At 46.6% G+C, this 25,427-nt stretch overlaps 1 protein-coding gene across 1 annotated transcript in view; it reads left to right on the top strand.

Moving 5' to 3' along the window:
• SPON1 (spondin 1) overlaps positions 1–24,892 on the top strand; it is a 258,983-nt gene extending 234,091 nt beyond the window's left edge. The window contains exons 7-16 of the mRNA XM_090263785.1: positions 1,235–1,299; positions 10,856–11,057; positions 12,003–12,143; positions 12,583–12,658; positions 13,665–13,847; positions 19,565–19,735; positions 19,824–19,991; positions 20,818–20,982; positions 22,028–22,288; positions 23,984–24,892. Of these exons, the coding sequence (XP_090119911.1) occupies positions 1,235–1,299; positions 10,856–11,057; positions 12,003–12,143; positions 12,583–12,658; positions 13,665–13,847; positions 19,565–19,735; positions 19,824–19,991; positions 20,818–20,982; positions 22,028–22,288; positions 23,984–24,147 (1,596 nt within the window). The 3' untranslated portion in view covers positions 24,148–24,892. The remainder of the gene's footprint in view (positions 1–1,234; positions 1,300–10,855; positions 11,058–12,002; positions 12,144–12,582; positions 12,659–13,664; positions 13,848–19,564; positions 19,736–19,823; positions 19,992–20,817; positions 20,983–22,027; positions 22,289–23,983) is intronic.
• Positions 24,893–25,427: the final 535 nt, after the last annotated feature.

The following is a 25,427-nucleotide window of genomic DNA, read 5'->3' as shown; positions in this document are numbered from 1 at the left end:
GCTTGTCCCTGTGGGCTGCACTTCTGCCCTTCACCCCACCAGGACCGTCTGTAACACCCAGGCCAAGCTGGATCCAGCTGATCACCTTCCTCTCAAAGGCCTGCCTCCCACCAGTGAGGTGCTCCAAACCGGCAGGTCTTTCATAATGTTTGGGCCTGATCCTGGAGACACTTCTAACCTCCTTCCTTTCAGTTTCCTCGGGGCTGTGGGATTTTCCAGACAAGGTACCCAACTAAGGAGAAATCCACCAATTCATTCCAAATACTATGTTCTAGGCACCCACAGCCAGGCACACAGCTCTAAGAACTGGGGCAGGGCTGTGAGCCATCCAAGCACGTCTCTGGCCTCCTGGAACTCAGGGACCTGTTTAGTCAGCAGCAGAGCTCTTCCTTCCCCAGCTGGAGACACTCTGGGCTTTTCTGTGCATAATGGACAGTGATGTCTGAGCACTGTAGAGCCCAGGCCAGCAGAAGGTGAGACAGAGTAGGATACCCCCTCACTCCAGTGTGCAATGGAAAATAAGAACCCGAACAAACTTCATATTGAGCAAGAGCAGTAAAGTTCTGATTTTTCCCCCATAATGATAGCTTAATGCTTTCCCTCAAATAGTTAACTGTCGGCTTCTTCCTCAAAAAATTATTTTAGATCCCCACACCATCAGGGTGGTCTACACACTGTGCAAAGCAAAACAGAGCATAATGACATGAGTGGCATGGGGTGTGGGCCCCCAGCTTTGTCCTGGCCTTCTCGTCTGAAGGAGTCTGATCTGGTCCGTGAGTCTCAACAGCAGAAGAGGCCTTAGGAGTGACAATCATTGGGGCCAATTGTTGGCTCCTGCTGCAGTGTGGCCTAGAGCAGGCCCCAGGCAGGGTCTGGACCCAGAGCACACAATCTTCCCTCCAGGTTAGACACATACGGAAGCATGGCCATCCAAGGCAGAGTCCAGGTCAGAGCCTGGCTCCAGTGAGGAAAGGATGGGCTGAGCTGAAATCAAAGGTGGGGCTCAGGGGACTCACTGGAATCCAGCATGCACGAGGCACACTGGGCCCCACCTCCTGGGATTGCCGAGGCTCCAGGGCTTCCCAACCCTGGGGCCAGATGGCTCCCACACCTGAGCAGTTAAAGCCTCAAGAGCAGGTAAGTGAGTGGGGGTAAACAGTGTGACCATGTTAAAACCCTCTTGTTCCCCTGAGCCCAGGTCTCCTCACTAAATATCTGTGGTCCTTTTTTACAGAGCGATGAGGTCCTCACCGTAATCAAAGCCAAAGCTCAATGGCCAGCCTGGCAGCCTCTCAACGTGTAAGTAACAAACAGACCCTGGCTCTTCCCTGACCCTGTCCTAGCCTTGAACTTGGAGCCACTCACGTTATGGCTACTGCATGCCAGTTAGCTCACTAAAGTCAGCAATACCTTAGATGGACAAACAGGTCAGGTGCACTGCCCACGTGGGGAGTATCACAGGTGCCCCTATCTTCTCAGCAATGCAATCTTGATGTCTTTACCCCGATGGCTCTAACTCTGCAGAGAATCCAAATCAGAACAAGGATTAACCAGTGTGTATTCACTCATGCTCTCGGCTACAACAAGCTGAAATACATTTGCTCTCCAGGCACACAGGTGCACTCACTCTAAGCAAATGTGCCTCATGGAAAGCCAGGTTTCCCTCAGGTTCCATTCTCAGTCTCTGTCTTTTCTGTCTCCTCTATCTCTTGGAGATTTCATCCTACCATACATTTTGGTAAATAGGGGTATGCTGATGGCTCCCAAAACGACCACTTCCCCAGGTAGATATGTAGGTAGGTGATAGATAAATCCAGCCATCAATTTCTTGGGCACCTCTGTGGCTGGCCCACATGGACCTTGAACTCATCATATCCAAAATGGAACCCATCACTAAGTCCTGTTGGTTCTGCCTTCTTAGTATCTCACAAATTACTCCTCACCTGGCCATTCTCCTGTCATTAGTTCAAGCCATCATCTTTTCTCACCTAGATGACTTCAGTTCTTCCCTCTCCTAGGGTCTCCCCCATCTGACCCTTCATCCATTATCAGAGTGATCTTCTAAGAATCTGAATCTGATTCCCTGCCCTAGAATCCCTCCGTGACCTCCCTTCATCTCCAGGATCCCGTCTGCGCTCCTCAGTTCCCCTGTGAGGGCACAGTGAGTGCACAGTGAGGATAACATGCTTCAGCCCCTGCCTCCTACTTCTCAGGCTCACGTCCTCCTATTTCTCAGGCTCACGTCGTGCCGCTCCCTGCTCTGCACCTGCCTCACTGTGGCCACCCTCAATCCCATGCGGTTCCTTGAGCAAACCTTGATTTTATTTCTCCTTTATGGATGCAAAGCCTGGAGCAAAGATCACAGTCAACCACCCAAAAAATGGCTTATGAAGAATGGCCTGGCCAGCCCCTCTGTGGAGCCATCTGCACCCACTAACGATAGCATTGATGAAGGTGGCAACCACGTGGGGAATGTATGAGATCCTCCTCAGTGGGAGAGAAGGCAAACTCAAAATGGCAGGAAGGGAAGTACGAAAAGGACTCCACAGGATGGGGCAGGAGGAGCCGAGGGAGAAGCACTCGCACACGACCCGCTGGTGGCAGGGAAGCTGTTGCCAGGTCCCTGTGAATACCTGTTTAACCATTCAGAAAATTAATGGCTCATCCCCTACTCTGTGCCAGTTCTATACCCAGTCCCCACCCTTTGGAATGCCCAGCCAACAAGGGGACAGGCAACAGACAGACTTCTACCACTCCAGGTCTGCTCTGCGCAAGTCCAAGTGGCACCACATATATCAAATATATACACTATAATGTCACCGTGGTAGCCCTGTTTGCTCCAGAAGGAGAAGTGTTATGATGAGGATATGAGTGGATGTGGGAGGCCAGGGAAGGAGCACAACCCAGCCTAGGGGTGGGACAATGTCAGGACGTCTTGTGCAGGAGGCACTATGGGGCTGAGTCTGGAAGGATGCTCCTGCCCTGGAGTGGCCCAGGTGTGCTGGGACTGAGGCCCTGAGTGGGGGCCCAAAAAGAGCAGGAGAGGATGGGGACAGCTGACCAAGGGCAGCCCGGCTGGCGGTACGGAGGCTTTTTCTAGCTTGCTGCGATCTCTGAGCCCTGCTCTGGATCTCCTCTCAGGAAGCTGAGAACAGAGTAAGTGAGCCCTTAAATAGCACAGGTACTTGGGGTGCCAACCCCTTGCTAAAAATCCATGTATAACTTTTGACTCCCCAAAAGCTTAATACTAATAGCCTACTGCTGTTTGCTCAGGCTCTTTCCCCAGCTTCTCCCAGCTCCCAGGTTTCCAGAACCTGTATGTGAAGAGTTCCTCCCTTTCGGTTCCCTAAACAGGCAGGGGCTCCAGACCAGGTGGGGGTGGGAGACATCTGGGCCACAGAGTTTGTGGGTGTCAGTTTCTACACCACCAAGGAAACCTATACCATTTTCCCTTAAGGAGTCTGGGTTTAGAAAGATGTAAACTATAAAGCAAGGTGCTTCAGGAAGGAGGGAGGGAGGAAGGGAAGGAGGAAAGGAAGAAAGCAGAGAGAAATCCTTTTACCTGGAGCACCTACTAGTTGTCAGATACCCTACTAGGCACTTATGTTCCTTATCCCACTTAATGCTCACACTAACCCCACGACACATGCCACAGGGACTATAATCCTCACGTTGGAGATGATGGGACCGAGGCTCAGAGGTTGCCTGACAGGTGCAGCCTCAGCACCCAGCTCTATTGGGGCAGTGACTAGAATTCAAACAGCACCCAGCTGACTTCAGTGCTTATGCTCGCTCCTCACTACAACACGGTCCTTCCAATTAAGTAACCATTCATTATCCACTTTTTAATCAATCAAAACACATAGCTGCCAGTCGGACTTCTGCTCAGCATGAAATTAGCAGTGTGACCACATCAAATAATCTGGCTTCCACAGGGAAAACAAACAAACAAACAAAAACAGATTTTTTTTGTTGTTGTTTTTCAATTACAGTTGTCCCATTTTTCCCCCATTGCTTTCCCCTACCCAGCCCATCCCTTCTCCCGTAATCATATCCCTCCCCGTTGTCCATGTCCATGAGTCATTTATACACATTCCTTGACTAAACTTTTCCCTTACTTATCCCCCTTCTTTCCCTCCCCCTCCCCCCTATTGACTGCTATTCTGCTCCTTGTCCTATTTAGTTTGTTTATGTTGTTCTTTAGTTTCCTGTATTAGGTGATATCATATGGTATTTTTCTTTCTTTGCCTGGCTTATTTCACTAAGCATAATTCTCTCTAGTTCCATCCATGTTGTCACAAATGGCAGGAGTTCCTTCTTTCTCTCTGCTGCATAGTATTCCATTGTGTAAATGTACTACAATCTTTTGACCCACTCATCTACAGGTGGGCACTTAGGCTGTTTCCAGCACTTGGCTATTGTAAACAGTGCTGCTATGAACATAGGGGTGCATAAATTCTTTTGAATTAGGGCTTTAGGATTTTCCGGGTATAATCCTAGCAGTGGAATCGCTAGTTCAAAAGGCAGTTTCATTTTTAGTTTTTTGAGGTAATTCCATACTGTTTTCCATAGTGGCTGCACCAGTCTGCATTCCCACCAGCAGTGCAGTGGGGTTCCCGTTTCTCCACATCCTCACCAGCACTTGTTGCAAAAACAGATTCTTAACTTTCACTTACCCTGGGTTCTATCAGGTATGACCGAAACATTTCATTTCCTCCACAAACATGTGTCGGGGGGGTCTCCCCAGGAAAGTGCTGGGAAAGGCCCCTGGGAACACGGTGGTGAGCAGAGTGGATCTCATGGAGCTTGCAGTTTAATGGGGGAGAGACAGGAACCAAATGAAGACAAATGTGATGTGTCTATGCAATAAAGACATAAGCCGCCATGGGAGTGTGTGGTTGGGACCCCAACCCAGCCTGGGAGTCAGAGAAATCTTCCTTGAGGAAATGGGAATTGAGCTAAAAGTTAAAGAATCAATAGGTGTTAACTAGGTAAAGAAGCAAAGCAAGGGGAGAACATTCTAGAAAGTCTAGAGAGACCATTAAGTGCCACAGTCCTGAGAGGGCGCAGAGCATAAAGTACTAACAGGTTATGGTATAACTGCATCCAGAAGTCAGAGCTGAGCCTGGTGTGGGGCCAACCCACGCGACATTCGGGATTTTGATTTTTACATTAAGAGTAATGGGAAATCATTGAAGGGTTTTAAGCAGGATGACAACATGATCAGAGTTAGATGAAAACAACAGCAACACCCTGGCTCCAATTTGAGAAGGATAAGAGTAGATGCGGCGAGACCAGTGAGGAGATGATGGCAGAGGTCCAGGGGGAATTAATAGTGACTTTGGCTAGGAAGGGGGTAGTGGAGATGGAGAGGTGCAGGGACCTGAGAGGTACAGAGGAGTAAAAACTGACAGCCTGTGGGGGTGCGTTGGATAAGGAGGAGGAGAAAGGCAGAGAGGTCAAGGTGCATAATTAACGAATCAGTGGGTCCTCTCAGAAGATATGGAAGATCAGGTGAAGTTCAATGGGAAAGATCATGGGTTCATTTCTTTGATGGGATACATTGGAATTGCCTTCAAGATCTCCAGTTGAAGGTGTGATGTAAACAGTTACCTAAAAGCTCTGAAGCTCATGGGGGAGAATTCTGCACTAAGAGTCAACAAGGAATGGAGATAAGGACAAGGTTATGGATGAGAGAGAGCTTGAGAATAAGTCAAGGGCTTCAGACTGAATCCAGAAGGGCACCAGCATTTAATACTGAGGAGGACTTGCCTGCAAAGGAAACAGAAAAGGAACAGCAAGAAAATTGGGAAGGAAGCTTGCTATCAGAAAAGCCAGTAAAGAATTCATTCAAGGAGACAGTGGTCAGTCTGTGTCCGGTGCAGCTGAGAAATCAAATACAATTAGAGCTGCAAAATACCCACTGGATTTACCAGCATGAAGACCCATCAGTGACCTTATTGACACTCCTTTCTTCTGAGTGATGCAGGGAGAGGTAAACAGCCTGGAGCAGGGTGAAATGTGAACAGAAAATTAGGTTATGGAGTCAGTGAGTCCAGACAACTCTTCTGTGAAGTTTGCTGTGAAAGAAGAGACTGAGCAGTAGCTCCAAGAGGATGAAAGAATCAATGAACTTTTTTTCTTGGTTTTTAAGATGGGATTGGCTTTCTGAAAAACTGAAAATAAGATATTGAGGGATATCTTCCCCCCCTTCACTCATCCCTTAGACATCCTAAGACCCCAGTGGAACAAAATTAATTGATGGCAAACACTCAGACCTCCCACACACCTAAACCCACTCCACACAGTGCTACCAGCTTATTAAGGGAATGTTATTTTCTTTTGGTATTCCCATACCCTGTTTTCCCCTTTCCCCTTCCAAATCTCATTAGGAATTCAAATTAGGAAGCCTCCAAGCAGCCAAGTTTTGTTTTGCAGACACAGCCCTGCCCCTGATCACTGAGCCTGCTCGATTGAGGTTAATGGGATTCCAGCCTCTCTCGGGCCAGTGGAAAGCCAGGGTGACCTACTTTGCGAGGTCCTGCCCGTGGAAACTGACTTGTTTTCCAATGATCTTCATTTTTATCCACTAGACCACTTCTCAAAGGACAGCCTTGAATGAACAAATTAGCTGCTGACTTGTTTAGCTCAATAAATCAAGCTGTGCCTCCAACAGCCCAGAGCACAGGTAGAGACAGGAAAGACAAATTCTCAACAAAACCTACATCCGTCACTAGTTCCTTTGGCGCCTGAGCAAAAAATGCCCAGGTTTCCTGCAAATCAATTCAGAATTTCCACCACCTAGTTCCTCTGGTTTAGTCTGGATGCTAGGAATTACTGGAACTTTTAAAAACAATTTTTAGTTCTTTAAAAACATAAAATAATAGAGTGTGTTTTTTTAAAGAATTTATATCCCCTTTCTTATAATGAGTCCTGTAAAGGACTGTAGTCTCCTTAATTATTCCCAACCACTCTGTTTAATTAACATTTGATTAGACAACGGTATGAGTTTTCAAGACAAATGAGGGGCCGGTGAACTGGACACATGGAAACCCTCCCCAGAAACCCCACCTCCGGAGGGTCTGTGCCCCATAATCACCCAAGCCATGGCACCTTTCTCTCAAATCAGGGCTGAAGGCACAGGGCCCTCCCTGCCTCCAGCAGCACTTGCCCAGGTCCACTGATGTTCTCTAGATTGTAAAGGAAGACTGGACTACTTGATCTAATCAGCCAGTTGGACCCAGAGCTCTAGATGCCTCCAGGTTATAGCTTTCTAAGTCAGGAAACCTCACTCAAACCTTCCTCTGCCCATGCCTAGTGCATGGTTCTATCGCCCTCTAGTGGTCTTATTGAATTTCTGCAACATCAAAAACTATTGGGGATTATTTGAAACACACGATGAGGGACGGAACTCAGCAAATGAGTGGTCTGAGTCACCAGTGACTTGAGTCTCACTGGTGTGGGTCTGTAATTTAGAAGGGGTAATAAGCCTCTAAAAGGATCATAAAAATTCTTTATTGCCTCTTTTATTTTGCTGTGTTTTTGGAGTTTTTGTTTAGAAATGTTAATCTATTGAGATTGTGATATTTTTCTTACAGATTTGGATTAACTGTACATGCAATAGATATTAACACTTGTCAGTCACATTAGAAGACCTTTTGCCAACATGTTATTTTTTTCTTTCTAATTCAATACAGCTGTTTTCATTATACAGATGTTTTTAGTTAATCTCTAATTCAATTAGCTACCTTGTGATTGTTTTTATTGTTGAAAAGTTGAGAAAATTAGCATTTCTCTAACAGATCGAAAAACTTAACTTTTTCAATTATCTGGTTGTTTTCTATTTAACACTGGATTTGTGTGTGTGTGTGTGTGTGTGTATGATATTAGATGTGAATCTCGTGTTTGTTGTTTTGGGGGATTTTTTATTGCAATTAAGTTAGCCCAACCCCACTTACTGCACAATCTTTTCTTCCCTCCTAAATTGAGTAAATCTTTCTCTAAAGCTGGTGGGATCTCTAGTCTGTGCCACTAATTTATACTTATTTCTTATCCTGAATATTACATCATTTTAATTATTATGCTTTATAATATATTCAGTTATATGGTATGGCCAGATCAACTGTCTTTGCCAGAAAACTGATTAAAATTTAACTCCCACATAGAAAAATAAAACCAAATTAACAGAATACCATATATGGAGAAATGTGGCATATAAGAAAGCATGAATGAGAGTTTCTATTATGGTCTGCGCAAATTAAAGAACTCCAATCACATTTAACACTTCCTAAAGAAAAGTCATATATAGTCTTAACCATTTCATTATTTTAAATAGCATTTTTATTATAGAAGTAATAACTACCTTGAGGTGATTTTAAATTAAATTTGAAGGTCAAAGGAAGTACAACAGCTCCATATTTGTTTCTTAGATTAATTCATTTATTTCAACAAATATTTGACGAGAATCCACTGCACGCCAAGTTCTACGCCAGACACTGGGATATAGCTGTGAACAAGACACAAATGGTCCCTGCTCTATAGGAACCCAGCAGGGAAGGTGGAAATTAAACAAGACACCCCATGGAAAGACTGGATTCAACGTGTCTGGGAAGGTCCACCAGGGGTCCTAAGCAATTGTAGCATTTTGTGCAGGGATTGATCCCAACAAGTTTTCTACCTCTTGAAATATGTACCAAGGACTGTAGGATACCTCCCTCTGATTACAGATTTGGCCAAAATGCACTTGCAGAGAATGATTTGCATAAGTCCTTATAAAACACAATGTTCTCAGATGTTTACATCCATCAGCTGAGCAGTGAATCCAGGGGGTGTTGTACGGAGGTTGGTTTGGTTTCTCCAGCTCTGGATTCCTCAGTAGAGCTGTTTTCTTCCCCTTGGGTTGTCATGGTGAATAGTCTTGGTAGTGGGTACAGGATATGAACCACTAACCTGACCCAAAGCCACATGCCCGAGGAGATTGGAAGGTAATAGGTGGGAAGGCTGGTCTCAATGGCAATGGAAGAGGAAGCCCACTCTAAGGCACTGCTGGACTTTCAGGGGCCAGGAGCCAAGGAGGGCAGGGTGTAAAGCAGCCCTACCCAGATGCCAGTGTTCTGCCTGGCACTTAATGGAAGACAGGCCCCGGACTGTCACCTAGTCCCTAGGTGAGCAATGCCACAGCACAGCAGACTGCAAGTATTCTAGAAACCAAGTGTTTTAAAGAAGCTGCTAACACCACTAACCTCGTGCCGGAAAATGCACTCATGAGGAAAGGATAACGGGCATGGTGATAAAAGCTCAGGTGTCAGGCATGGACTAAGTACTGTGTGCACATTGTCTCCCTGAACACTCATAATATCCCATATGAGGATCCCCATTTTACAGATTTGGACACTGAGGCACAGAAAGGTTTGGTAATTTCTCCAAGGACTTACAGGCTTCCCTCTCTGTGCTCATTGTTTGGTCCCATCTGGCCTCCAGAGCCAGAGCGAGCCAGTTCCACCAGGTCTAGAGTCAATGTTTTCTGGGGACAGGTGAAGGCAGCCAGACACAGCTGATCCCAGCAGAGGGACACAGGGACTCCTCAACAGCTGAGATGGACTAGCTGCCAGCTGGAATGAACAGACGAGTTGGTCCCCAGCCAAAGATTCCCCACGATGAGCAGCCTGGGGATGTAGAGTCAGGCAGCTCTGCCTTCAAACCTTGGCCCCAGTTACCTCTAAGTTTGGGAACCTCTATACATTTTCCTTTCTTCTCTACAAAACTATATAATAATTCTAACCCCACAGGGAAAGGGAAATAAAATAACAGGCCTGCTACCAAGAGAGTGCTGACTGATGCTAAGCCTCCACCCAAGCCCCTCAGTGGGCCACCGTTGATCTCAGGCAGCCCTGGCCACTCCTAAGACCTCTTCTTAGCGACATGAGGAAGCAGGTTGAAGAATGACCTCTTATAGCTCAGGGGTTGTCAGTCAAAGGTCCCTCTGTAGCCGGGACCCGCTCGCTGACTGGAGGCAGTGGCTGTGAGCCGGGTGCCAGGGCAGGGCCTTGCTATGAAGCAGCCTGTTACAGAGGCAGCAGGTGGGGAAGACACACCCTCTGAGGGCACAACGTGGATCTCAGTACAGTGATCGAGGGGCAGGGTGGGGGATTTAGAAATTGATGATGAAAAGAATACTGACCTTGAACGAATATGGACTTTTGGGTTGTAGTCTCCATTCTACCACTTACTTCCCTTTGTGACTTTGGACAAGTTACATCACCCTTCTGAGCCTTAGTTTCCACATCCGTAAATCAGCGTCAGTTACCCTGTTCTGAGGGTTCGATGAGAACGTGTAAGGGCTTTGGGGCATTGTTAGCCAGTTTTTACTTGTCAAGTTCATCTCACATCCAACACAGCCAGGCTCACATATAGAACAAAGTATTCATTCATTCATTCATTCATTCAGAAACATTTACGGAGCATCTACTCTGTGCCAGGCACCGTTATAGGAACTGGAAATAAAGCCACACTAAGGCAGACAAAAGCCTGCTTTTTCAGAGCTTCTTCTCTTGTGACAGGTGACAGTCAATAAACAGCTAAACAAATAAATAGGAAAATACAAAACAACAGTAAGGGCTGTGTACACGTTACAAGTGGATAGAACGGTAGCATATGGTTCTCTCTATGTGTGGCCAGTGGACAAACTCAGGGGAGAGAAGGATGTAAACCACTCATGGCCACAGGCCACGGGAAGCCAAGAAAGAACCCACCTTCCTTCTGTGCCTTTCATCCTTCACCCATGATCTGGCCAGATGTCCCTCCGAGTGGGCACCCTGAGGTCCCTAATGTAATGATCTCTGTGTTTGGTTTCCAGGAGAGCAGCACCCTCGGCTGAATTTTCCGTGGACAGGACACGCCACTTAATGTCCTTCCTGACCATGATGGGCCCAAGCCCCGACTGGAACGTGGGCCTGTCTGCGGAGGACCTGTGCACCAAGGAATGTGGCTGGGTACAGAAGGTGGTGCAAGACCTGATTCCTTGGGACGCCGGCACTGACAGCGGGGTGACCTATGAGGTAGGTGTGTCCCTGCAGTGGTGAGTGACAAACCTTGGCCAGCCCTGTCCTGGGGGTCCCAGACACAGAGGCGAATGTGGCCCAGGCTGTGTGTTAGATGAGCTCACAGTGCCGTAGGAGAGGCGAGCAAGCACTCCTCATCACACAGTGGAGCACAGGTGGCCAGGAGGGTGGGAGATGGGAGCTGCTAGTGAGCAGTTCATGGGTCTGCAAAGGAACCACAGGCAAAAGACAAATGCATGGAGGAAAGGGGGAGGGGCAGAGGGAGAAGGGGGGCTGGGCCACATTCCAAAGGTTCCTGGATAGCTGGGCTGAGGAGTTTGGAATCTCTCCTGAATGCCAGTAGTTCTCAATTATGGTCAATACCCCACCAACATCTAAATCTAGAGGCATTAGAAAACCAGTGGTAGAACAACCTAGAACAGACGACGGTCACTATGGTCTGTGGGACAAATCTGGCCTACCACCTAATTTGTAAATAAAACTTTTGTACCCAGACTCACATACTCGATGACGTGTTGTCTGGCGCTGCTTTCTCACTGTAACAGCTGAGTTGAGTCCTCGCAACAGACACCGTTTGGCCCACAAAGCCTAAAATATTTACCACCTGACCCTGTGCAGACAGAAGTTCGCCAATGTCTGGTCTGGTAGGAAGAGCTCTGGATTCAGGCCCACCTGGCTCCTAGCTGGGGTGACCTCTCTGAAACGTGGCTTCTTTGCCTGGGCATAAACTTACTGCGTAGGTGGAGAATCTGAAAGTATAGATCTACAGATTTCCATGCACAACACATGGCACAAATAGAATTCCGTAATATAAATAGTAGTTATACGTATTCAATTCCTATCGAGGTTTTTGTTCTGATCATACTACAATCAAACTGCTTTTGTGGTTTTTAACCAATTCTATTTCCCACTCTCTGTGTCTGTTTTTACCTCCCACTGCAGTCTTCCAACAAGCCCACAATCCCCCAGGAGAAAATCCGGCCCCTGACCAGTCTGGACCATCCTCAGAGTCCTTTTTACGATCCAGAAGGCGGGTCCATCACTCAAGTAGCCAGAGTTGTCATCGAGAGAATTGCCCGTAAGGTACTGGGTTAGAGCTCGTCCTGGCATAGACCTTTCCCACCAGGAGTAAGAGGAGACTGGACCCCTTTCTGCTCTCGAATCATGGGGTCCCTGGCATATTCTGAGATGTAGAATTCCTGGGCCTCCCAAGGTTTCTAGTATACAACTTATTCATATGATATAAATGAGCAAAATGAACCTGTTAATAGGGTTTGATGCTCAACTGAATGATTTGATCCAGGCAAATAGTTTCATGAGTTCCACAGTCCATTACGAATGTCTGCCACAGGTCAGGTTTGGAAGGGGCTTTATTGCCATTTCTTTTTCAGTCAGATTGTAAATGTTGTCCCAGAACTCCGCTTTGTATACAGGGTGGGCATTAGATTTCACATCCTCCTCATTTTCCCTCCACACATTCCATTCTTTAATGTGAGCTGGTGGAGTAAAATTCCTTTTGCAGGGGGAACAATGCAATATTGTACCTGACAACGTGGATGACATTGTAGCAGACCTGGCTCCAGAAGAGAAAGATGAAGGTACATTGTTTCCCTTTGTTGCCTGTGGCAACATAAATTGGCACCATCTGTTGGGAAAGCAATTTGCTATTTTAAAAGCCACAGATATATCATTTGATTTGGTAATCCCATTTTTGAGGATTTCTGCTTGAGATACATAATCCAAAGCAAGGCCAAGACTAGGCACAAAGTATCAGAGAATTAGTAAAGTTAAGACACTGGTGTGAATACACACTCAACAGCAACAGGCCTTGAAAATGACATGTAAATGGCGTTTGCATAGGCTTCACCATACTCAGACCCCTCTCTGCTTTGATTCTCCTGCTGGCCTGTGAGGCGGACGTGGGTGAGTGAGGCCCAGACAGTACGGTCAGGAGGGCGTGGCAGAGCCATGGCTTTAGTGTAAGTTTTCTCGTAGGCTCTGGAGCCACGCAACCTGGGCTTTCATTCTGTGGCCTGGGGTGAGGAGCTCACCTTGCCATCACGGGATCCTCACCTGTAAAATGAGGATAGTAACAAAGCCTGCCTCCTTGAGAGTTGTTGTAAGTCTCAAATAGGATAAAGCATGTATAGTTCTTCGAATGATCTTGGCACATAGTAAGTGCTCACATTGGCTGCTCTTATTCTTATCATGACACCTGTGTATGTATCCTGATCCCTGGGAAGATAAAGCAGCAATCCAAAAATGTCTGTGCTCCCCCAAATTGTCTCTGATGTTCCCACACTTGTGTGGAAACCATGTCTGCCACGGTGAGGGGCTGAAAAGGAAAAGGTGTTCATGTGTTGAGGGGTAGGGTTAGGAAGAGAATCTTTCCTTAGCATTAGATTATTTAGATATTTATTGGCGGAAGCTAAAATGTAATTTTTAGAGAGAAGTGACTGCTTGCTTCCATCCCATGAGTACCAGGCTCACAGAAGGTGGTCAGGCAACAGGGATTTTCTTGTCCCCAAATGAGCTTGTCTGGGGAGTGGGTCAGTGTCCGTGGACATAGGCTCCCAGGGAAAACCTGTCACATACTCTTCCCAGATGACACCCCTGAAACCTGCATCTACTCCAACTGGTCCCCGTGGTCCGCCTGCAGCTCCTCCACCTGTGACAAAGGCAAGAGGATGCGGCAGCGCATGCTGAAGGCTCAGCTGGACCTCAGTGTCCCCTGCCCCGACACCCAGGACTTCCAGCCCTGCATGGGCCCGGGCTGCAGCGATGAAGGTGAGGAGGCCACCCAGGCCAGCAAGTGGCAGGCAGAAGCTCGGGGGGGGGGGGGGGGGCAAAGTGAGGGGGGGACACATCTACCTGGTGATGCTGACCCTCATACCTGGTCAGGCTGAGTCCCTAGTGGGGCACCTGGACCCTGATGGTAGTTGTCAGTGGGGTCCACCAAGGGCAGTCCTTCATCTCCAGTGTCTCCAGGACTCTGAATACAGAACATGTCGTATGACATCAAGAGAATTTTTGAGACTAATTGGCCACCTGCCTCCTTCCGCAGCCATGGAAGAAAACATGCACGGGTTACTGAAGAGCTAGCAAACGTATGTCAGTTTACAAATAACAAGTAGCCTGCTTCTGGGCCTTAACTCCAGCCGCTTTTTAGAAGCAGATGAGCCCTGACCAGTGTAGTTCAGTTGGTTGGGCATTGTTCCGCAAAGCAAAATGTCACCAGTTCAGTTCCCTGTCAGGGTGCATGCCTGGCTTGTGGGTTTGGTCCCCAGTTAGGGCTCGTATGAGGGGCAACGAATCACATTGATGTTTCTCTCCCTTTCTTTCTGCCTTCCTTGCCCTCTCTTTAAAAATAAAATTTTTAAAAATCTTTTAAAAAAAAAGCCAATGAACAGGTTGGACAAGATTGAATCTAGATCCACTGTCCTGATTCTGTGTCACTGAAGGACCTCTTGACGTCCTGCCTCAGCCTGAGATGGGACCCGGGGCTGATTGCAGGAATTCTCAGACTGTCTCTATCCCTCTGCAGCTGCTCAAAGGTCAGGCTTGAACTCTGAGCTTGCACCACCTAAGTCATGATGGCTCAGGCTTCCAGAGGCACCGCACTGATTGCTGTGCAAAGGTCAGCTGCCTACTTCCCAGGGTACCACTCCCTCTCTGTCTGGACAGATCTATATATGCTCCATGCTCCATGACCTTAACTATCTCAGAGGTGCGGTGCGGAGCTGGGAGGGGATGTATAAACTGGGGGGGAGGCGGGGAGGGGAGTCTGTGGCAGGAAGCAAAACACTTTCAAGCTAAGGTAGTTGAAGGAAGCCTACCCCACTGCTGGCCATTCTCTCTCTGGTTCTTCCTGGGAGGTGGTCTTAAACCTCTCCTGGTTGCACGTCCACAGTGATTCATTGCTAACTGTGCCCGTGATAAGACACTTCAGAGGGAGTGAACCCTGACATAGGCCATTCCTACAGACAGGCTGTGACAGGCCTGGCAATGTTGGAGGTCCTCTCCCTTCCCTGGGGCTGGGAGCTGTCTGCTTGAGGCCTGCAGTGGAAGTCTTTACCCCTCCAGAGGAACAGTCCTCGTACCAGATCAGGTGGCTCCCACGTGGTAATGACAGCTCTCAAACATACTGGGCTGTGCCTGCTTTTTTGTTGTAAGATTTTATTTATTTATTTTTAGAGAGCGGCAAGGGGAGGGGAAAGAGAAAGAAAGGGAGAGAGACATTGATGTGAAAGAGAAACATCCGATTGTATGCACCTGACAGAAGACCGAACCTGCAACCTAGGCATGTGCTCTGACCAGGAATCGAACTGGCGACCTTTGGCTTTGCGAAATGAAGCTCAGCCAACTGAGCCATGACACTCAGGGCTGTGCCTGCTTTTTTCCCCCAGTGTTTTATTGTGGTGTATAACATCAAATTTACCATCTTAACCATTTTTAAGTGTACAGTTCAGTGGTATTAAGTACATTCAATGGCTGTGCAACCATCACTATTGCCCATCTCCATAACTCTTTTATTGTTAATCTTGCAAAACTGAAACTCGGTACCCATTAATTAATGACTCCCATTCCCCCTTCCCTCAGCCCCTAGCAATCTCCATCCTACTTTCTGTCTATAAATTTGACTACTTTAGGGACCTCCTATAAGTGTAATCATACAGTGTTTGTCTTTTTGTGCCTAGCTTATTTCACTTAGCCTAATACATTCAAGGTTCATCCGTGTTGTAGCATATGTCAGAATTTACCTCCTTTTGAAGGCTGAATGATATCCCATTACATGTATATATTACCCTTTGTTTATTCATTCATCTGTCAATAGACACAGGTTCCTTCCACATTTTAACTACTAAGAATAATGATACTATGAATATTGGTGTACAGATATCTTTGAGACTGATTTCAATACATTTGGGTATAGATCCAGAAGTGGAATTGCTGGGTCATATGATAATTCTAATTTTAATTTTTCTGAGGAAGTGCATACTGTTTTCTACGAGGCTGTACCACCCACAGCGCACAGGGTTTCAATTTCTCCACATCCTCACCACTAGTATTTTCTGTTTTTAGTTGATAGTAGTCACCCTAATGGGTATGAGGTGGTAACTCATTGTGGTTTGGGTAGCATTTTTTAATGACTAGTGATGTTCAGCATTTTCTCATGTGATAATAGCCATTTATATATCTTATTTGGAGAAATGTATATTTAAGTCCTTTGCCCACTTTGAATCAGGTTGTTTAGTCTTTTGTTGTTGACTTCTAAGAGTTCTCTCTGTATTCTAGATATAAATCTCTTATCTGATATATGATTTGCAAATATTTTTTCCTCATTCCATAAATTGCCTTTTTACTGTTGACGTTGTCCTTTGATGCACAAAAGTTTACTTCTCATGAAGTCAGATCTGTCTACTTTTTCTGTGATTGCCTGGGCCTTTGTGGTCATAGCCAAATTCAATGTCATGAAGTTTTTGCCCTATGTTTTCTTCTAAGAGCTTTATGATTTTAGCTCTTATGTATAGGTCTTTGATCCATTTTTAGTTAATTTTTGTATCGGTATAGGTAAGTACTCAACTTAATTCTTTTGTATATGGCCATGCAAATTTCTCAGCACTGTGTATTGAAAAGACTGCCCTTTCTCTATTGATGTTGCTGGCACCCTTGTAAAAATCATCTGACTACATAGGCAAGGGTTTATTTCTAAGCTCTCTAGTCTATTCCATTGGTCTATTAACCAGTACCACACTGTTTTGATTACTATAGTTTTGTAGTAAGCTTCGAAATAAGAAAGTGCGAGTCTTCCAACTTTGTTCTTTTTTAAGATTGGTTTGGTTATTCGGGGGCCCTTGAGATTTCAGATGAATTTTATTTTATTTTTTTAAGATTTTAATTTATTTTTAGAGAGAAGAGAAGGGAGAAAGAGAGGGAGAGAAACATTACTGTGTGGTTGCCTCTCACGCACCCCCAAACAGGGACCTGCCCCGTGACCCAGGCATGTGCCCTGGCTGGGAATCAAACCAGTGACCTTTGGGTTAACAGGCCAGCACACAATCCTCTTAGCCACACCATCCAGAGCTGAATTTTAGGATAGAATCTTTTATTTCTGCAAATATACCTGTTTTTTTGTACCTGGGGTATATATTCCCCAGAAGCTACCCCACTCAAAGTCCAATAAAGTTCTCTTGCATCCATATCAGTTTCCATTCTGCAGTTGGTTATTTGGGGAGCATTTAGAATAGGAAAGAAGCAAAGACCCCTTTGGACATTCAGAAGTAATTATATGACAGCACGAGTGTCCATTATTGTGGTAACCACATCTTAAAATTTTTTTCTCATTATCTGAGCCAGCCCTTTATCCCAGGCCTTGTCATCTCTCCACTTCCAGGGCACCAGTAGACGGATCCTTTGCAAACAAAGATCTGATCATGTCACTCCCTCACTGAAAAATCTGTGGCTCCTTATTGCCCATGTGCAAACTCCTCCACTTAATTTACTGGCAAAAATAGTTCTGCAGAAAACCTAGGTGGGGCCTGGTGAACCTGGGCACTCTGCGATGCTACTCACGTTCTACTGCAATACTGAAACACACATTGTTAGTAAAGGTACCTGAGCATATTTGTTTGCGGGATACTTCAAGAATGGAGCCTCTCAGAAGACCCTCAGGTTGATGGTGAGAATATTCTTCCTGTTCGAGATAATGTCTTGACAAGCCTGAATTGGGGTTTATCAAGCCCTGTATCTCCAACCATATGACACTGGAACATAATTATATTATTTGGTTGTACGTGTGAGTTAGCTTTGTCTCTGGCTTTAACATGTGGGTTTCAGCTATGATTTCTCGTTGCACCACCAGCATTGTATACCTACACTGCCCAAAGGTTAAATAACAATGTGTATGGACCACACATATGTGTGACAGCCTGTGGACATGTGCAGGCATGCCTCACACTCCAACTTTAGTCATTTTGTTCTAGCTTCATCTCCCAATACCACACACATACACACTCTATAAAGGAGTGTTTGTATAATCTGTCCCCTTTACCTTAAATGCAAATATCCATTACCCAGCAAAGTTCACTCAGCTGTGCCCTCTTGTGTGAAATCTTCCCCAGAACTCCCAGAAGGAGTGACTTTTTCTGTCTTCTATGCCCTTGGCTCACCTCTGTTGTCATATTTTCAATACCTGGAATTATTGTCAGTCTCTCTTTCTATCTCTCTGTCTCTTGGGAGTAAAACAAGATCCATATCGTACACATCTTTTTAACCTCAGAGCATACCACTAAGCATTCAGTGTTTTTACTGAAATGAATAAATACATAAATGGCAGATGAATTACTTCATTTTCCTCTTCTTTTTTAAGAACTAAAAGCAAGCTCATGCACACACACCTGGCTGTGTTTCCAACAGGAGCAGCACACTACCACCCCCCTGGAAACAGGACCACCAAGCCATGCTGAGAGGTTCAACCATCTTTTTCATCAACATCCTGAGTGTCTCCTACATGATCATGGCCTTTGCTTATACCCACTCATGGGAGCAAAGCCATATGTCATCCAAGATATCAACACAGAAGTTTGGCTCCATTGCCTTCCTCATTCTTCCTCTATGTCGCCCTCTCCTGACACACACGGACATTCTCTCCCTCACTTGCCACCCCCCCATTTGCTCCCCATTGCAGCTGGGGCCTTCTCTTCTTTGTCACCAACCTCAACTGAGGCATTGAGATGCCTGTGGCCACTTAGTGTAATCTGCTCTTTGAGTACAAATCAGCCCTTAGGTCCCTGTGTCCCAAGGCCAGTCACACTCTCACCCATAAAAACAGAATTCTCTCATCTATTTTTCTAGACTGGGAACTGGCAGCTTTAGACAACAACCAAAGTCCCAGGTTCCTCTGAGCAAAAGAGCTTACACAGCATCTCAGAACATTATATATATTAATTGCTTTCCAGTGCTGTCCATTGGAACTTTCTCTCACAATGGAAATGTTCAATATCTGCACTGTCCAATATGGTAACCATTAGGCCGGCCTACCTAGTAAGCACTTAAAATGTGGTTAGTGACTGAGGAAGTGAAGTTTAAATTTTATTTAATGGTTTTAAATGTATAATACATCCTAGGCCATACAAGTGGACTATGACTTATCTTAAATTACATGTAGATTAAATTTATATCTTATCACACGTGTATTATATATAAAACATCCTTCTATCCATCCAAGTGTCTTTCATATACATTGTCGTGGGATAAGGAGTAATCCTTACTTACTGTCCCATGTGCCTAGAAAAAGGCATTTCACTTCCTCTTAGAGAAATTTCTGTTTTAAAAAAATGTGTTCGTTTTCTGTTCCCTTAGATCCCCAACTACCCAACTCCCCTTGAAAGCCAGCTGGTTCCTTTTTGATTCCTGCCCTTAAGGAGTTGGGTCCTGCGGGCCATGTGTGGCGCGCCCCCTGGCGCACGGCGCTGGGGCTGCAGAGTCCACTCTGTCTGTTGCAGATGGTTCCACCTGCACTATGTCCGAGTGGATCACCTGGTCGCCGTGCAGCATCTCCTGTGGTATGGGCATGAGGTCCCGGGAGAGGTACGTGAAGCAGTTCCCGGAGGACGGCTCCGTGTGCACGCTGCCCACTGAAGAGACAGAGAAGTGCACAGTCAACGAGGAGTGCTGTGAGTGGGGGCGCCAGGAGGGCGGGAAGGGGCGGACGCCTGTCTCCGGAGGCAGCGGACGCGACTCCAAGGCCCCGGGACTCCTCAGCTTCCAGCAGCTGCCTGATGACCGAGTGGGGCGAGTGGGACGAATGCAGCGCCACCTGCGGGATGGGCATGAAGAAGCGGCACCGTATGGTCAAGATGAGCCCAGCGGACGGCTCCATGTGCAAGGCCGAGACGTCCCAGGCAGAGAAGTGCATGATGCCTGAGTGCCGTGAGTAGGTGTGGGAGGTGGGGAAGGGACACGGGCAGTATGGAGGAGCACAGCACCCTCTATTACCACCTCCACCAAGGTCGGAAGTTGGGCAGGTGCAGGGGGAAATGTGGCCCACGGTCCTTGCCGGGCACTGCTAGGATCAACATGAGAGTCATAATTGTGTAGACATCAACCAGGCCCAGAGAGTGGCCTCCTTTGAGGGACATTCTGAGCAATGTTGGGACAGCAAATTGGATAGAATTCACCTGCAGCCGTGACTATAGAACCCCAGTCTCTCTGTGAGGGTAATAATACATTTAGGTGGGATGTACATTCCCCAGGTCATCTTAGGCCACCCCACTTTTACCTTGGATTTGCCTGGCCCCATAAAGCACTCCAACTCCTACTCTATGTGCAGATGCGCATAGGCCCACACATCAGTACACATATGTACACATGCACACTGTGACCGGTTTCCAAAAGTGCCAGTCTTTTACTGTATGGTTCCTGGCATGTGTGGGATGTTTCTGTCTCCAATAAGACCCTGCTCAGACCCTCAGTGGTGTTTCAGGTGGAGACTTGTGTATTACTATTACTCATGTATTCAGTGTCATCGGAGTCATGTCAGCCTCCAGCAGGGCTGGGGGAGTTGCAGAAGTGTGACAAGAAGAGCAGTAGTCTGGTGAGCCATTTCTTGCCCCATGGGGTTCATTTATCTGAACACTTCGATCAATTTCACTTCACACCAGGGGTCAGAGTAGGGGGAAGGGGGTGTAGGGCACAGAGATCAAACAAAGCAAAGCTGGGGGCCTAATCTCAGTGGCAAACCTGACTCTCATCCTAGACACCATCCCATGCTTGCTGTCCCCGTGGTCCGAGTGGAGCGACTGCAGCGTGACCTGTGGGAAGGGCATGCGGACCCGCCAACGGATGCTCAAGTCTCTGGCCGAGCTCGGGGACTGTAATGAAGAGCTGGAGCAGGTGGAAAAGTGCATGCTGCCTGAATGCCGTAAGTCCTGGAGCTCTCACAAGCCCACCACTCTGTCCTCTACTCACCACCAGCCCTGTGCGGGATCACACTGCTAGGTCATAAAATCCCCCCATTTGCTGGGGAAGGAGAAAGAGCATGGATGTGGACCTCTGTGTTAGCAAAGTTATTTAAACTCTCAATCTCTTCATTAGCAAGGAGGATCCCACTACCATCTACAGAGCACACAAACTCCAAGCTGCTGTGGAGTCTAAATGAGAGATTTAGATGAAAAACACTTAGCACAAGGCTCAGTAAACCTTAGTTCTTTCCATCCCCTACACCCCTCTCCACCCCCAGTTAGGGGCTGTCTGACCAATGGATGTTCCAAGCCTTTTCATTTTATTCCTCCTTCCTCTGACCATTTTATTTATCCGTGACCAGAGGGTGGACATTGCATCAGTGACTCTTGTACCCTTGCAGCCGTGATAAGACCAGCCAGCAGGAAAACAAGCCAAGCTCTCAAAAGCCACTGCTCAACCGTATCTCCTCCCAAATCTCTGTGATCAGCTGTATGTATTACATGGGGGCTAAACTCCACGGGGCGAGAGCCTGTTTTTCTGGCTAGTCTAAGACAGCTTCTCTTTTAGGTGACAGAACATCAGACACTCAGCTATGATCTGTTTTTTGGCTTCCTCTGAAATGCACCAGCAGTCTTTCAGGCTTCCTCTCCCTTATTACTCAGGCTGCTTGCCCAGATTCAGATCTAGTCCAGAAGCTCACAAAGCTAGGCAAGAGGCTCTAAACACATCTGCAAAGTCCCCTCAAAGCCTTCTTGAGCCACAGAGAGGCCACAGAATGTGGGTTATAACCTAGGCACCAATTCTGCCACTACTGACTACCAACCATGTGGGCTGGATGAAGTCAGTCTGCCTCTTTGGAGCCTTGACGTCTTCTGTGAAATGAGATTAACAGTGCCTGCTATGCATTTCTCACAGGCTTGTGTTGAGATGTTCAAAGGAAAGCATAAGTGACCATATCTCATTTCAGACATGAGATACACTCATGCCCATCTGTGTCTTGCCAGCCATTGATTGTGAGCTCACCGAGTGGTCCCAATGGTCAGAATGTAACAAGTCATGCGGGAAAGGCCATGTGATTCGAACCCGGATGATCCAAATGGAGCCTCAGTTTGGAGGTGCCCCGTGCCCAGAGACTGTGCAGCGAAAAAAGTGCCGCATCCGGAAATGCCGAAATCCATCCATCCAGAAGCTGCGCTGGAGAGAAGCCCGAGAGAGTCGAAGGAGTGAGCATCTGAGGGAAGAGTCCGATGGGGAGCATTTCCCAGGTACTGCTCCCAAGTGTGAGGCTGGTGTTCAGGGAAACATCAAAGCAGGGAATTAGAGTGGATCTTGAAGAACTGGTAGGAGTTTGCCAGTTAGAGAAGGGCGTCCCAAGAAGCAGGAAGAGTAATTGCAAAGGCGCAGACACACCAAAGGGCGTGCATGGCATGTTCAAGCAAAAAAATGGGTGCAGATGGAGCAGAGTACAAGCACTAGGCAGGAAACCAGCCAGGATGAACCGGACTAGAAAAAGTCTAATGGCATGCTGAGAATTTGAGACTTGGTTCTGTAGGTGAAGGTTTTAAGCAAGAGAGCAACTTTCACAAACATGTTGAGTGGTTTGGAGGTGGCAAAACAGAGGCACACAGGCAAGTTATTAAATTTAGTTTGTAGTCCAGGAAAGTGATCACATGCCCCTCTCCTCCAGCATAACTTGATGGAGTTTCAGGATTTAAATGCCCCATCTGCAGCTTCACTGCTGAATAAGCTGGTCCAACCCAAGACTGCCAAATCACCGGCAAACCCATAAAACAAGTTGGGAAGATCCATGGTTCAATCTCGGGTACAGGCAAGTGACTATAGTCTTTAGATTCCCTAGAGTGGGTGAGGAAGGTGCCCGCGTAAATGTGAAGGTTAAGGGTATGTTGTTTGTTTTTAAAAACACAGCTCAAATGACCCCTTTTTCTTCTCTCCTCCTTAAGGCATTCCATCTAGGGCAACAAGAAATTCACAGATGAGATGTTGACAGTTCATGATCTTTCTGCTAGGAAGTTGTTCACATATCAAAATGTTGTCTGTTGTACATAGTAGTCAATCGGCCAGTCAACATTCAGTTAAGCCCAACCGTATTCCAGGCAATTACTATACCATGGTCTTCTCCATGAAACTTAGCATAGTATTGAAGGATCATAAACTGGTTCTACAAAGAAGGCATATATAGAGTGCCAAGGAACCTTTTTTAAAGCTCTAACCTAATATCTGGGGGTCAGGGTAGTTTTCTTTGGGAAGGTCACATTTATGTAGAAAAAATAAATTAGATTTGAGTTTACTTAGTATTTGGGTGGTTAAGTAATTGGGGAGTAAAGCATTAAGAGAAAGAAGTGGTTATTTACAACTTGAGTGGTTGCTGCACTAACAAGCCACCCCAAAATAGTAGCCATTTAAAAGTCATTTATTAACATGATTCTGTGGTTCAGTTGACTTGGGCTGGTTCAATTGGATGTGTCTTCTGTGGCCCAGCTTAGACTCATTCATGTGGTAACTGTCAGTAGCTGGCTCAACTGGGGCTGGAAAGTCTACTCTGGTCTCACCTGCATTTCTGGGGCCTCGGCTAGGGTGGCTGGGCCCTCTCCTCCATGTGATCTTTCCAACAGTCTAGTCGGGCTTTCCCCAGTGGCTTTTGCAAGCCATGTTTGCTCATGTCCCATTGGCCAGAGCAAGTCATATAATCAAGCCCAGATTCAAGACGTAGAGAAATAGACTGCCCCTTGGCAGGAGGAGCTCCAAGTATTTGCAGTCTATTGCCTATGAACTAACAGTCCCTAATAAGGACTCTACGCATTATTTAATTCAACAACTCATTACACACAAGAGCAGTGGAGAAGCCCAAATAGATTTTGATAGTCGTTAAGTACTTGAGTGAGTTCAGCACCCGTGTTCTGTTCCCAATTTCTGCTGGCCTAACCTTCTCACACTTTCAGGCTGTAGGATGCGCCCGTGGACAGCCTGGTCAGAATGCACCAAACTGTGCGGAGGCGGGATTCAGGAACGCTACATGACTGTAAAGAAGAGATTCAAAAGCTCCCAGTTTACCAGCTGCAAAGACAAGAAGGAGATCAGAGCCTGCAACGTTCACCCTTGTTAGCAAGGGTCCCAGGTGTCCCAGGGCTGCAGTCCAGATTCCAGTCACCAGCGGCTGGATCGTTTGTTTGCTTGTTTGCTTAAGGCAACATAAATTGTGTACCCTAGTTTTCATTTCTGCAGTGTCACTTGCCCAGTAGTCTTGTGGATGCCAGGGACATTCTTTCTGTGTATTTCTTGGTAGGCACAGGCTGAGTAGGGCTCCCTCATCTTTAGCCAGCCCTGCTCAAGCACAGACGTGGGTAGTGTCAGCCACCTGTACCGAACAGAAACGTGTCCCTCTGGAGCATCCACCTGGGTGCAGGACAGAGACCCTGGCCTCCATGAAGAGGCAACTGTCTGGAAGAGACTCTATGCCTGGGTTCCAGGGCACAGCAGGAAACGTGCCCCCTGAGAGAGCAGATTCCCTCATTCTCATCTTTGGCCAGCTCTCCCTCGCAGGAAACTTATTTTCTCATCTTTTTTCACTTAGTGGAGCTTTAGGCCCCTCGTTGAGTCTCCTTGGTCATCAATAGTTCTTGGGGAAAACAGAGCTGACAGACGTGAAGAGGAGCACTGACGTTGCGTGGCTTTCTTCTTTTGCTGAGGAAGTCTGAATACATTTATTTCTCTCACCTCCTAATACTGGCTCCTGATATCCCAAAGGAAACGATGGCTGCTTTATTTGAACGTTAAGGCTGCCAGTTCTTACACCAGATGCAAAGGGTGACTAAGTCCAGAATCTTTCCTTTGTTTTGAGGGTTTTATTTTATTTTGCTTTTTGCCACAATATTCCTAGGAAGCCAGCCTAATAGTTTCCAATACTACATCTTTACGAGAACCAAGGCCAAGGCAGCAAAAGTGGTCTCGCTAGCAGTCCCAAACCTGAGTTTTTAAAATCTTCCAACACATATCTAGACTTTTAAGTTTTCAAACCAGTTCTAACTTTTTTTTTTACTTATGCGAACATTTTGCTAAGTCTCCCCACAGCCCACCAAGACATCCCTTTAACAAAAGTACTATCTCTATAAAGGGTTTTTTGTTTTTTTTTTTTAGTCATACAATTTTATATGTAGAAAGAGCTTTGCTTTCTTCTGTAGAAAAGTGTTGCAAAGCCCTTTAGAAGAAATCTAGAGAGAAAAAGAGTTTGACAGAATCAAGCTGGACAAGCAAATCTGGTGTGAAGTCAAACCTAGGTCAGCTCTCCACCCGAGGGCTCTGGTCCTCACCACGTCCATGAGGAAGGCCAGGTTCCCTGTCCCCTCCCCAGCACTCACAAGCACACCAAATGCAGGGAGACTGACC

The sequence above is a fragment of the Furipterus horrens genome, unplaced genomic scaffold, assembly GCF_987537825.1.
Source record: "Furipterus horrens unplaced genomic scaffold, mFurHor1.1.pri manual_scaffold_2, whole genome shotgun sequence".
Lineage (NCBI taxonomy): Eukaryota > Metazoa > Chordata > Mammalia > Chiroptera > Furipteridae > Furipterus > Furipterus horrens.
This window is presented reverse-complemented; position numbering and strand designations above follow the sequence as displayed.